The 12,436-nt window shown below is 53.4% G+C and overlaps 2 protein-coding genes across 2 annotated transcripts; one reads left to right on the forward strand and one right to left on the reverse strand.

Moving 5' to 3' along the window:
* Nucleotides 1-2,404: 2,404 nt before the first annotated feature.
* Nucleotides 2,405-8,699, reverse strand: FOXL2NB (FOXL2 neighbor). The gene is given in 2 exon segments (XM_027062001.2): nucleotides 2,405-6,308; nucleotides 8,600-8,699. Coding segments are annotated over 2 exon segments (792 nt in total). The 3' UTR covers nucleotides 2,405-5,616.
* A 462-nt stretch (nucleotides 8,700-9,161) lies between these two features.
* Nucleotides 9,162-10,486, forward strand: FOXL2 (forkhead box L2). The gene has a single exon (XM_027061736.2). The coding sequence runs from the start codon at nucleotides 9,350-9,352 to the stop codon at nucleotides 10,484-10,486; it is 1,137 nt and encodes a 378-aa protein (XP_026917537.1). The 5' UTR covers nucleotides 9,162-9,349.
* The last annotated feature ends 1,950 nt before the right edge of the window (nucleotides 10,487-12,436 follow it).

The raw sequence follows: 12,436 nt of genomic DNA on the forward strand, positions 1-12,436 counted from the left end.
TCCAGCAGCTCCACTTCTTGGTAAACTGTAGCAAATGAGCACTAGCAGATATATATAATACTCATAGCAGGACTATTGGTAATAATAAAGAATGGGAAATAACCCAACCGTCCCTCAACAGAAACATGGATAAATAAACCATGGTGTGTTCATACAATGGAATGGTACAACATAGTGAAAATGAATGGAGCTTGTCTTTGAGTATCAACTAGGAACTTTTCACAAACATAAGGTTGAATGAAAAAGCAAGCACGTGTCTTTCTGCAACAGCAGGATACCATTTATATAAAGTTATGAAACACAGAACAATACTAAGTACTGCCTACAAGTGGATACACATGTAGTACAAGTATTCAAACAGCTCTGGGACTATTCAACTCCAAGTGTACCCCAGTAATCTCAGGAAAGGGACGGACAGAGAGGGATCAAGGAAAGGTACAGAAGTGTCCTCAACTATATCTGTAAGATTTGTGTCTTAAAAAGAAAGATGTGTGTTAGTGAGGCTGTGGAGAAACAGGAATCTCATACACCTCTTATGGACATTATCATGTTTCAATCCATAGGAAGGGTAATTGGTAACATCCCAAAGTATAAATGCACATATCCTTTGGCATCCTTTGACCTAACTCTATACTTACAGAATTTTTTACAGATACATGCACACACCTAAAACATTAGGTATATACAAGATTATACATTGCAGTATTGTTTATAAAAGCAAAAGTCTGAAAGAAACCTAACACTCTAAAATCCAGTGCTCTAAAAAGAAAATGCATTGGTATGGAAAGATTTTTAAGGTACAAAACACCATGCATTAGATGCTGCCATGTGCAAAAGGTGAAGGAGGGCAAGAGAATGCATGTACATGTGTTTGTGTATGCCTAAAATATGTCTGGAAGAATATGTGTCAAACCAGGGTCGCTGGCTACCTGTGAAATGAGTGACCTGGGGCAGAAGTGGGAGGGAGACTTTTCATTATAAGCTTTCTATGTTTTTAATTTTTGGTATACATGAATATGTTGCCTATTTTAAAATGATGAAATTCTGAAACCCTAAAGCTCAGCAAGGTTTCATGACTTCCCAGGCTGATACCCATAAGCACTGGGACAGAGGTCTGTGTTAACCACCCCACCATGGTGCCTCCCAGCCCGTGGGGCATGCGTCAATTATAGTACCAGGACCTCCCTTCCAACTGCACTAGCTCCTCGCCCTAATGCAGACCTTGTATATTTCTGGACCCAAGTCCCCATCACCTGCATGAGTGGGTCCCTTCCCATTCAGACATGCTACCAGTCCCCATTCCTCAGAAATGCCACCTCCTAGCAAAAAGCTAGGTACCAAGAAGTACCTGAAACAGAGCACACCAGAATCCTGGACTGTTCCCACTCAAAGCACCAAAATCCTGACCACTGTTTCCCCAACAAAAGCCTGCTTGTACCACCACAGCAGCCTGTCAGCAATTACCACCAATTACAAACCCAGAGCCCAGCAAGCCCTCAATTAGTCTAAAAAGAGGCCTGAGGAGGAGCCAGCTGCATAGAGTGTAGCCCCCTATATTGTCTTCACCCACAGGGGCAGCACACTCCTCTGACTCAAGCCTAGGGGCCTGGATCCTTGATGACGTCCTTAGGACCACGAGAAGGCTGTTGGCTCTCCTCAGAGTGACCATTCCCTGCACGGCCCGGTCAAGCCCTCTGACCAGAAGCGCAGACTCCCCACTTAACACTTTCCTAGGCAAGGTGCAACACTCCCAGGCTGTCATCACCTTCTAGGAGAAGATGAACACCCCTGGACAAACCCTGCAGATGAAGAGATGCCCAGGTTAATGCCCCTGAAGCATCATGATAATGGGCTTGGCTCAGCATGTTGGGAGGAGGACCAAATGCCCATCTCTTCTCAGGGAAGGATGGCCTCTGAATTCTGCCCTGTGGCATTCAGAAGCAGACTTGTCCCTGGTCCAATCTTCTGCAAATTCCCTAAGAGGCACACTATCAGGTTGCTGGGCCCAGGGCCTGGAAAACTTTGAGTTTTTCACTGAATTGGTCCCCATGCCCTTCTTCACAGTGAGTGTGTGTGGCTATGAGGAAGACTGTGCGCATACAGATGAGTACACACATCTCAGTCCTGGGTATGACAATGTATATGGGGAAGACCAGAGGTTATAGGAAACAGGTCTCATAAATAACAGCTAGGTTCGGACAGATGGAAGGAAGGCCTTCCTGATCTTGCCCGGGCAAACAGAGGCACATGTGCAGAGGTGAAACACAGGGCTCCAAAGTCAAGCTGCCACTTATTGGCTGGGGGCCTTCAGCAAGTTCCTTAACTTCTGTGTACCTCGGCTTCTTCATCTATAAAATGGGAAAAGTACCAACACCTTAGATTTGTCATAAAAATGAAATGAGAGAATGCATGTAAAGTTCCAGGCTCAAAATAAGTGTTTAATAAAGGATATCTATTTTATTCCTTTATAATGAGGATGATGATAATGATAGCTGGAGGTACACAGTGGTCTTTAATGAATGCTATCTACAGGGAAAAGGACCTGTTACAGCATGTCTATCTGTCTGTCTGTCCAGCACTGTAGTTTGCTCTACTTTAGAAAAACATTGGGCAATATCTTCTAAAACTATACATATGCCTACTCTTGTAAGTATTCACTCAAGAATAATAAAATGCCCTTCGCAAAAAGACATGTACAAAAATGCTGAGAACAGGGGCGACTGGGTGGCTCAGTCAGTTAAGCGTCCGACTTCGGCTCAGGTCATGATCTCGTGGTCTATGGGTTCGAGTCCCACATCGGGCTTTGTGCTGAAAGCTCAGAGCCCAGAGCCTGTTTCAGATTCTGTGCCTCACTCTCTCTCTGACCCTCCCCCGTTCAAGCTCTGTCTCTCTCTGTCTCAAAAATAAATAAACGTTAAAAAAAATTAAAAATGTTGACAACAGCTTCATTTATGATATCTCAAAACTGGAAACAATGCAAATGTTCAACAATAGGTGAACAGATAAGCAACTTATGGAATATTACACAGCAATAAAGAGAAATTAATGTCTGACATATGCCACAAAGATGAATGGTTATCAAAAATATGTTATGCAGTATGTTTTCACTCATATGTGGAACTTGAGAAACTTAACAGAAGGCCATGGGGGAGGGGAAGGGGAAAAATAGTTACAAACAGAGAGGGAGGGGGGCAAACCAAGAGACTCTTAAATTAAGTGTTTAATATTAAGAGAACAAACTGAGGGTTGATGGGGGGATGGGGGAGAGAGGAAAGTGGGGGATGGGCATTGAGGAGGGCACCTGTTGGGATGAGCATTGGGTGTTGTATGTAAGCGATGAATCATGGGAATCTACCCCCAAAACCAAGGGCACATTGTATATACACTGTATGTTAACCAATTTGACAATAAATTATATTATGTTATACAGAAGAAACCAAACACAAAAGAGTACATGTTGCCTGCCCCATTTATATGCAGGCAAAGTTAATCTATGGTGGTAGGAATCAGAATACAGTTATCTTTTGGGAGCAGGTATTGAAGAGGAAAGAATATAAGGAAACCTTCTGAGGTGACAAAAATGTTAACATTCCATATCTTGATCAGGGTGGTGGTTACATGGTGCACTGTAGATAAAAATAATCACACTGTATACTTGAGATGCTTATTGTTTACATATGCAAGTTATACAGCATACACACACACACACACACACACACACACACACACACACACCCCAACTTAGCATGAGGGAAATCTTCAGAATGCAAAACACAAAACTCAGCCCTTCTCTCTCCCTTCTTCCAAACTTCATCAAAGATAGGAATCTAAAACTGCCCTCCTGCACAAAGGCTCCTTACACGGGGCCCATTTGTAGAAAAAACACTTGAGCAGGGAATGAGGACCAAGAGGAAGGGCTCTTTCAGCCACCCCCTCTTGGGCCTACTTGGGACTCCAGACAGCAGGCCTTACATTTAGCTGGCTGCTGCAGATGCAAAGCCATTCTATTACTAGTAAAGTTTAGTTTAAATGTTTCACACAGGTCCTCACCATGATCAGGGAACCAGGAAGGTGTCCTGTGTCCTAGCCTAAGGTCCAGCAACATGGCTGTGCAGCTGTAATGAACAGATAGCCCCAGATGGCAGAGGACTCTTGGATCCTGAGCTGGCCCCCCATGGTCCAGCCACTCTTCCCTACCTCCAGTCCCTTTCTTGGAAATTTCAGCTTCCCTACAAGGAAAGTGGCATCTCTCAACTCTCTCCATGGAGTGGAGGCATTCTCCAATGCCATTAGAGTGCATTAAACCAATCCTGGTGGGAAGCACTGAGTGAGAACTGAAGGACAGAGTCTCTACCCTTCCAGACTTACAGTCTGGGTGTGGAGAAAGGCAACAAGGCAACTTTAAACAACAACACATCACACTCTCAAGCATGGGGCAGGAGCGCTGGTGGCAAGGCACTCACTGTTCAGGGCTGAACAAAATGGCTTTTGGCCATGGGAGTCATGGCCATGGGATACCAAAGAAAGCAGGTCAGCAGCTCCTGCCACCCTAGAATTCTCTCTCTGGGAGCACTCCAGAACTCTTTGGAGAGAGAAGGTCCTGCAGGACTCATGAACCAGCCCCCTCTCCCTTTTTTCCCTAAGTTAGGTTCAGCCAGGAGAAATGGTTACAACAGCCCCCACAGTCTGCCTGGTAAAAGGTAGGGCACACTCTCCTCGGGACAAAGAGGTGTTAGTGAACTTGAGGCCCAACATCAGTGAGGTAAGGAGAAGCCCAGAACTCCAGCCTACTGCCTCCCAGCCCAACCACCCATGGGATGAGGGGGGTAGGATCCACTAAGATACCAACTGGAAACAGCTCTCATCAAACAGCCATTCCCCAGAATGGGTAGTGGCCTCTCTCCCTCTCTCCCTCTCCTTCTCTCTCCACTTCCCTCTTCTCTCACTCTTTCTCCCACGCACAGATTTGGGTAAGTGACTGCTAATCCCAACCTGGCAGAATAATATGGCTGGCCTGGGGGCACTGTGTGGGTGTGCAGAGGAACCAAGCACCAGGCTGCAGCCTGTCAAAGTGATAGGGAGCTCAGCTACCAAACAGAGAGGAAGCCTGTGTGAGTGGTCTGTGTGTGTTAAAGTATGTGACAGAGTGACACCTGGGTGGCTCAGCCAGTTAAGCCTCTGACTTCAGCTCAGGTCATGATCTCAGTTTGTGGGTTCGAGCCCCAAGTCAGGCTCTGTACTGACAGCCTGGAGCCTGCTTCGGATTCTGTGTCTCCCTCTCTCTCTGCCCCTCCCCTGCTCATGTTTTTCTTCTCTCTCTCTCTCTCTCTCTCTCTCTCTCTCTCTCTCTCTCTCTCAAAAATGAATAAACATTAAAAATTTTTAAATAAAGTGCATGAGGGTATGTTCTGTACCTGAGCTTCTTAAAGAACTCTGAGCAGCAACATCACCAAGGGAATATCCAGGTGGCAGCCCAGTCACCCTAACCCCAGGCCAAAGACATCAGAGAATCAACAGGCTTCTAGAAGTCAGACTTGCAGACGCGGACCCAAGAGGTACTCTGTGTCATGAGATTGCTGAGTGCCCAAGTGTGTAAGGAGGCTTAAAGTGCAGGCATCAGAGTGACATGTTTTCCACCAAAATGTGCAGGATCTGAACTAATATATGTAACAGGTGAGTGTGAGAGAGTAGTGGGTAAAAGAGAACCGGAGGGGATACACGGTTGATTGGAGAGAAGTGATGGAGGAATGTAACGGGATTAGAGAGACCTGGAGTCCACGGGCATGTAGATGGGGCTAGGAGTAGCGCTAACAGGTGAGGCGTGCAGTTGTATAGGGATGTACTGATGAACGCATCCAGGCTTCCTTTTCCCGCCTTGCGCACGAAAGGCCCACAGGAGAAGGCTGCAGCGGGCTCAGTTCCTCGGTCCTCGCGCGGGGCAGGAATCCGATGTGTATTTCAGGGCCCCGCCAGGAAAGGGCACCGCGGGACCCGGTTCGGGGCAGCCCACGGCAACACGGGGCCAGCTGAATCGCGCCCGGGAAGCGCTGCCTGCCTCCGGGCCCCTGGGCCGTTCACCTGGCAGGACCCGGCCGCCGGGATCCCCAGGCGCAGCCCCTTCCGCGGCTGTTGCAGGATTCCTGGCCGTGCGAGAGAAGCGTCTTCCTCCATCCCTCCGTCAGATCTTAGTGAATTGCTCGCGCCGGCTTTCCGGCCTTGTGGGAGCAGGGCAGGTGCGGGAGCGGACGCCGCGCCCTGTCGGCGGGTCTCTGGCACTGCGTCCGCAGGCGGCGCCCGGGCGGGAAGACCTGCAGAAGGGACCGGCGGTTTCTGAGCGGCAGCTGCAGGCCCCCGGGAAACCCGGGCGGAGAGGCTAGAAGCTCCGCTCCGCCCTCGGAGGTGGGCACCGCCCCGAGGTCACTGAGCTGGGGGCGGGCTTCGCCGCAATGCCGCGAGGAGAAAGAGGATGCCTCCCCCCCCACAAGCCTCGACTTGGACTGCCTGCCCGACGGGATCCCCACCCCGCCAGGAAGCGGGGCCCTACCCAGCCTGCCTGAGACGGTTGAGAAGTAAAGCAAGGCGCGCCCCACCGCTTCCTGGAGAGATCAATACCTGAAAGGAGCAGGACTCCTGTCCACTCAGAAAATTCTTTAGAAGAACTCCTTCCTTTACCCCCACCCCCTACGCACACGCGCGCGCGCGCGCGCGCACACACACACACACACACACTCTTTAAAAGCTGAAAAGGGAGCCGAGTTTGGAATTCGGGGAAGTGATGACACACACAACAATGCTGTTACACCTGGCTGCTGCAGGCCAGCAGCGGAAATGCCTGCAAGGGGGAGAAGAGACAGAGCCAGCCTGGGTGGTCAGAAAAAAAGAGAGGACAGAACACACACACACCCAGGTTGGGGCCGGACCCAGCTGTTTTTTCCCCTCCCCACGCCCAGGGGGAGGATGGGCACTGGGGTCAATCTGCAGCAGCCCCAAACCTAACCCACACTGCTCCCACCCATAGCCTGGGCGTGGATGGGGGTGAGGAAGAAGAAATACACCTGCACGCCTACTCAGGAGACAGCCACAGAGGTTATGAAGAGGTGCTGCTTGCCCTGGTGTATACTGGGAGCGGTGGGAGAAAACAATCAAGCTACTTTGAGATATTTTCAATGGTGGGTGGAAGAGGGTATTTACTGAGGGAGCCCTGCTCCCTATAACTGTAATGGTCAGACCAAGCTGTCCTGCTGACCTCTCTGGAGTCATTTTCAAGAGGCTGAATTCCAAAGAGCCCCATCACCCTGTCCTCCTTTCCTTTAATCTCGGAATGTAGATCAGAGACCTGAGAAGGAAGTAGGCAGCACATGAAGGTGGCCATGGGTGCTGGGCCCACAGGCCACTAAGGGCTCTTCAGGCTTCCTCAGAGACAGGGCAGCCTAGGAGGAAGAGGTAGTAATGAGCACAGGGGCAGCCACTCCTTGCCCTTTCAGACATAGGACACACCCCTGCATGACATCCATTCAGTCCACCTTCCTCCCCCAAAGTATCCTGACCTCCTCAGTACCAAGGAGGTGGGAGCCTGGGGATTCAAAACACCAGCCATCTCTCTCACACTTTATGATTGCAGACTTTTTGTCAAAGCTAAGTTAAAACTGTTAAAAAACACAGCTGCCTTTTCTGCCAGCATTCATTTTCCCGGAGACAATCTCAGGGCATGCAGGTGTAACTGGGACCCATTCAGACTTCTGCTTAAGGCAGGTGAGCATTCATTCACCCCTCAGCCCTAGAGAAAGATCAGAAGAAATGTCTTGTCAAGAGAGAGATTTGAACAAATGCCTCCCTCACAGCCTCTTGCTTTTCTTCCCAGTCTGTAACAGAATACTGACAAAAGAAGGGGAAAAGGGGGAAGGGAAGAAAAGAAGGAAGAAAAGAGAGAGGGGAGGAGAGAGAAAAGAGAGGAAAAAGAAAGAAGTTCCCGGAACCACGTTTACTGCTAGATGAAACACATGTACCATTACATATCTGTAAGTATGAATGTTTTACCAGAAATATAAATCGCACCTTGTCCGTGTGCATACCTGTGTTTTTGCACCAGCACATGTGTCTCAAAGATAGACCCTCCCCATGACCTCTATATGTGATACCGGTGCACATGCAAATAAAATCCCCCAAAGCCCCACAGCAACAGTCACACCGTGCAGGAGCAGGACTAGAGTAGGGTCTGCTTGGTGTTGTTAAAGCACACATACGACCCTACCCGTAGGATTACAACGCGGATTCTGAGGAGGGTCCCTAGGTCCAGGGGCAGCGCAAAGAAAGGTCAAGGGGCTTCGGGCGGAGCTTCTGGGCACCCCTTCCCGATCCTCTCCTCAACCCCATTCGACCCAGTCACTCTGAAAGCGCCACGGACAGGCCAGGCCAGGCCGAGGCTTCTTGGTTCGGTGACCCTCGTTTCTAGGCTGATTTTCCCAAAGCCACCGCGCAGCTCTCTCCACCCCACCGCCATCCAGCCCCCTCCCTGTCCCGCCCCTCCCCCAGCCCCAAGCTAGAAGTTTAGCCCCGAGACCGCAGCAAAGGGCATAGCAGAGGAGTCGTTTTCCTTCACCTGAAAGCCGCGAGGAGGCTTGGCGCGCCTCTCCTCGCTAGGGCCCGAGCTCCCTGGGCACTGGCCGAGTGCGGACGGACCCCGCCGGGGCCCTCGGCATCTCCCGGCCCAATCCGCAGAGCCAGCACCCGCGGATTGCAAGGGCTTGCGAAAGCGTGAGCCCTGTTGTCCGCCGGGCCCCCTCAGCTCGCTGGGAGGGGGCAGGCCGGTCCGGGCTGTGCGGGGCGTTTACAAAAAGTGACTTGGAGATGAACTCGCCCGTGCGCGACTGGCCGCCCCGCTATAGGGGCGAAGGCGCCTGACGCAAGCGGAACTCCGCGGAGCCCATACGAATCAGAACTGAGCGAGGCTCCTGGCGCACTAGGGACTCCAGGAGGCAGCTCCGCCAGAGACGCGGGTCGTGCCTCGGGAAACCGGAGGGTGGGGGGAGGGGAAGAGCGCCGAAAAGAAAACCCACCGAGGCGGGGACTGGCCTGGGCGGGGAGGGGCAGCGGGGCCGGAGCCCCTCTCTGCTGGGCGGACTCCCCATGGCCAGAGGCTGAGCTCCACTCCCGCCAGCCGCTCCCTAGGGGAAGGGGAAGAGGAGAGGAAAGGAGCGAGAGGCCGCCAGCGAGCGAGTACGGGCGGCATCCGCAGTCTCCAGAAGTTTGAGACTCGGCGGTGAGCGGACTTGTGCGCCCGGACTCTCTGCCGCGCCAGCGCCAAGGGAAAAGAGCAGGGGCTGCCTGGCCGCCGCGCGCCGGCTTTGTCATGATGGCCAGCTACCCCGAGCCCGAGGACGCCGCGGGGGCCCTGCTGGCCCCGGAGACCGGCCGCGCAGCCAAGGAGCCCGAGGCGCCGCCGCCGCCGCCGAGCCCCGGCAAGGGAGGCGGCGGCGGGGCCGGGACAGCCCCGGAGAAACCCGACCCCGCGCAGAAGCCCCCGTACTCGTACGTGGCGCTCATCGCCATGGCGATCCGCGAGAGCGCCGAGAAGAGGCTCACGCTGTCCGGCATCTACCAGTACATTATTGCCAAGTTCCCGTTCTACGAGAAGAACAAGAAGGGCTGGCAGAATAGCATCCGCCACAACCTCAGCCTCAACGAGTGCTTCATCAAGGTGCCGCGCGAGGGCGGCGGCGAGCGCAAGGGCAACTACTGGACGCTGGACCCGGCCTGCGAGGACATGTTCGAGAAGGGCAACTACCGGCGCCGCCGCCGCATGAAGCGACCCTTCCGGCCGCCGCCCGCGCACTTCCAGCCCGGCAAGGGACTCTTCGGGGCCGGAGGCGCCGCGGGCGGCTGCGGCGTCGCTGGCGCCGGGGCCGACGGCTACGGCTACCTGGCGCCCCCCAAGTACCTGCAGTCCGGCTTCCTCAACAACTCCTGGCCACTACCGCAGCCGCCTTCGCCCATGCCCTACGCCTCCTGCCAGATGGCGGCGGCCGCTGCAGCGGCGGCCGCCGCCGCTGCAGCCGCGGGCCCGGGCAGCCCGGGCGCGGCCGCGGTGGTCAAGGGGTTGGCTGGCCCGGCCGCCTCGTATGGGCCGTACTCACGCGTGCAGAGCATGGCGCTGCCTCCCGGCGTGGTGAACTCGTACAACGGCCTGGGAGGCCCGCCGGCCGCGCCCCCGCCGCCGCCGCACCCTCACTCACACCCGCACGCACACCATCTGCACGCGGCCGCCGCACCCCCGCCGGCCCCGCCGCACCACGGGGCAGCCGCACCGCCCCCGGGCCAGCTCAGCCCCGCCAGCCCTGCTACCGCCGCGCCCCCGGCGCCCGCGCCCACTAATGCGCCGGGCCTGCAGTTCGCCTGCGCCCGGCAGCCCGAGCTCGCCATGATGCATTGCTCTTACTGGGACCACGACAGCAAGACCGGCGCGCTGCACTCGCGCCTCGATCTCTGAGAACCCAGCGCGCGCCGGCTGCGAGGATGCAGGGACGTGCGACGCCGGCCTTAGCCGCAGCCACCGCCGCCGGCCGGACCACGCGCCCTCTGTGGGGCCATCTTCTGAGCCAGCGTCCAAGGCCCTCTGCGCCTCCTCGCTCCCTTCAGCTCCTCTCGCCCCTCTTTGTCTCCTCCGCTTCTCCTCCTGTTGCTCGGCCCCCTGCCCTCTCTGCCCTCTCGCTCCTCCGGCCTGCAGGCCGCCTCTCCGTGCGCCTTTTGCAGGCCTCGTCTCCTCCCGACGCCCGAGCCTCCGGGCTGGACACCCCATGACAAAATTCAGAACCGAGAGGAAGTGCCGGGGCCGTGCAGACCTCTTGGCCTTCTCACACAGGTCGGTGCGCTCGCGCTCGGCTTTCCCCGCCCGGCTGCCGCGCAGTCCTTGGCTGGAAGCGTCGTTCCGGGCGGGCAACGAGAACCCGCGCCGCCAGAGAAAGGGACAAACGTGTGTTTGCTCCACGCTCCACGTAGCCTCCTGGAGCAGCTCAGAAGCGGCTAGCCAGGGCCCACTGGATGGGGCGGGGGTTGGGCCCGAGCAGGGAGCGGGGCTGCCTCGCGCGGCGGCCTGTGCGGGGGGGGGGGGGGGGGGTTTACAGCACGTCCGGCCTCAGAGACCGGCTGCGCGTCCTCCGTTCCCGGTCCCGGCGCTTCGGGAACCTCCAGGCCCCAGGCGACTGGCTACAGTTTCGCCCAAAAGATCGGGAGGGCTGTTTTAGATAACATTTAAAAAATATTTTTTTAAAGAAAAAACTAACCGGGAAAACCGGCGAAGTATTGTGGCCTTGGAATTTGCTAAAGCAAAACATGAAAATCTCTTCCAGGAGATTTGAAGTAGAATTCCTGTCGGGCCTTCAGAAAGCTATGTTCAGAGAGGTAGGAGAATATGCTCAGTAAAAGATGGTTTCCTTTACGAATTGGTGGGAGGGGGGGTTCTCCCCTCTATCTAAAAACAAACAAATCAAAAACAAGTTTCCCCTGATCTTCCGATGCAAGCCCGGAGTGCGGGGAGATCACTGCCTGCCTGGCGGACGCTACAGGGACGGCTTGTGCTCTCTCTGATTTTTGTTTTGCAAACGTCTTGCTTCTCCCACCTTGGGCAGGAGAAATGTGAAACCTGGCAGCAGTCGGACCAGGCGGGCTTGTGGCCCCGAGCCGGCTGGCCCGAAACCCCTAGACCTGGTTGTTCCGTAGTGTGTCGTTTTGGAGGACCAAATTTTCTAGAAAGAACTAGAGCACTTTTGTTGTTTTGTTTGTTTGTTGTTACTGTCTTGTCAATTCCCAAATAAATTTTTTGTTTTAACACGGACTTCTATTATTTCCGCTTCGCCTAAAGTATGTTCAGCAGCTGGTTAAAAGAGGGAGATGTCCAGCAAAATTTTATACTCTTTCAGATAAATAAGAGTTGAGGGCAGCCCGAGTGGAGGGCGTTTGTGGTTGTCGCTGCTGCTTTGTTTTCCGCGAGATTGTTTTCTGTGTCATCGCTGGTCTGTTGCGGCTGTTTAACGTCATCAAAGAGACTTTATCAGTGGTTCGTTCACAAGGCGTAGGTGTAGGTAGGATTTGTTCGATTTTTGCAACTGTTCAGGTTTGTATTTTACCTCTTACACAGTGGTACTAAGTGTATGGACTGTGTTTTCATTATATTGAACTGATACGTTTATATTTTTCCAGACAAATATAGTAACTAGAAGAATTTATTCCAAATAGAGAAAATCCTGGTTGGGGAAATGTTCTGCAGGCTGCAAACCTCTGTACAAATGTAAGGAGCGACTTACATTGATTGCTTTATTATTTTTAATAATCAGAATTCATTTACCTTAAGATATGTGTAAGAGATTTAGGAGTATCAGAGAGGAATGGACACTGCATGGCTGTAGAAATCTAATTTTTTTCCTTCTTGTCCTCTACTGAG

The sequence above is a fragment of the Acinonyx jubatus genome, chromosome C2 (genome assembly GCF_027475565.1).
Source record: "Acinonyx jubatus isolate Ajub_Pintada_27869175 chromosome C2, VMU_Ajub_asm_v1.0, whole genome shotgun sequence".
NCBI classification, from domain to species: domain Eukaryota; kingdom Metazoa; phylum Chordata; class Mammalia; order Carnivora; family Felidae; genus Acinonyx; species Acinonyx jubatus.

What these genes read in the sequence shown, in the direction of transcription:
- FOXL2 (XM_027061736.2), top strand. Translation starts at nt 9,350, where the DNA reads ATGATGGCCAGCTACCCCGAGCCCGAGGACGCCGCGGGGGCCCTGCTG.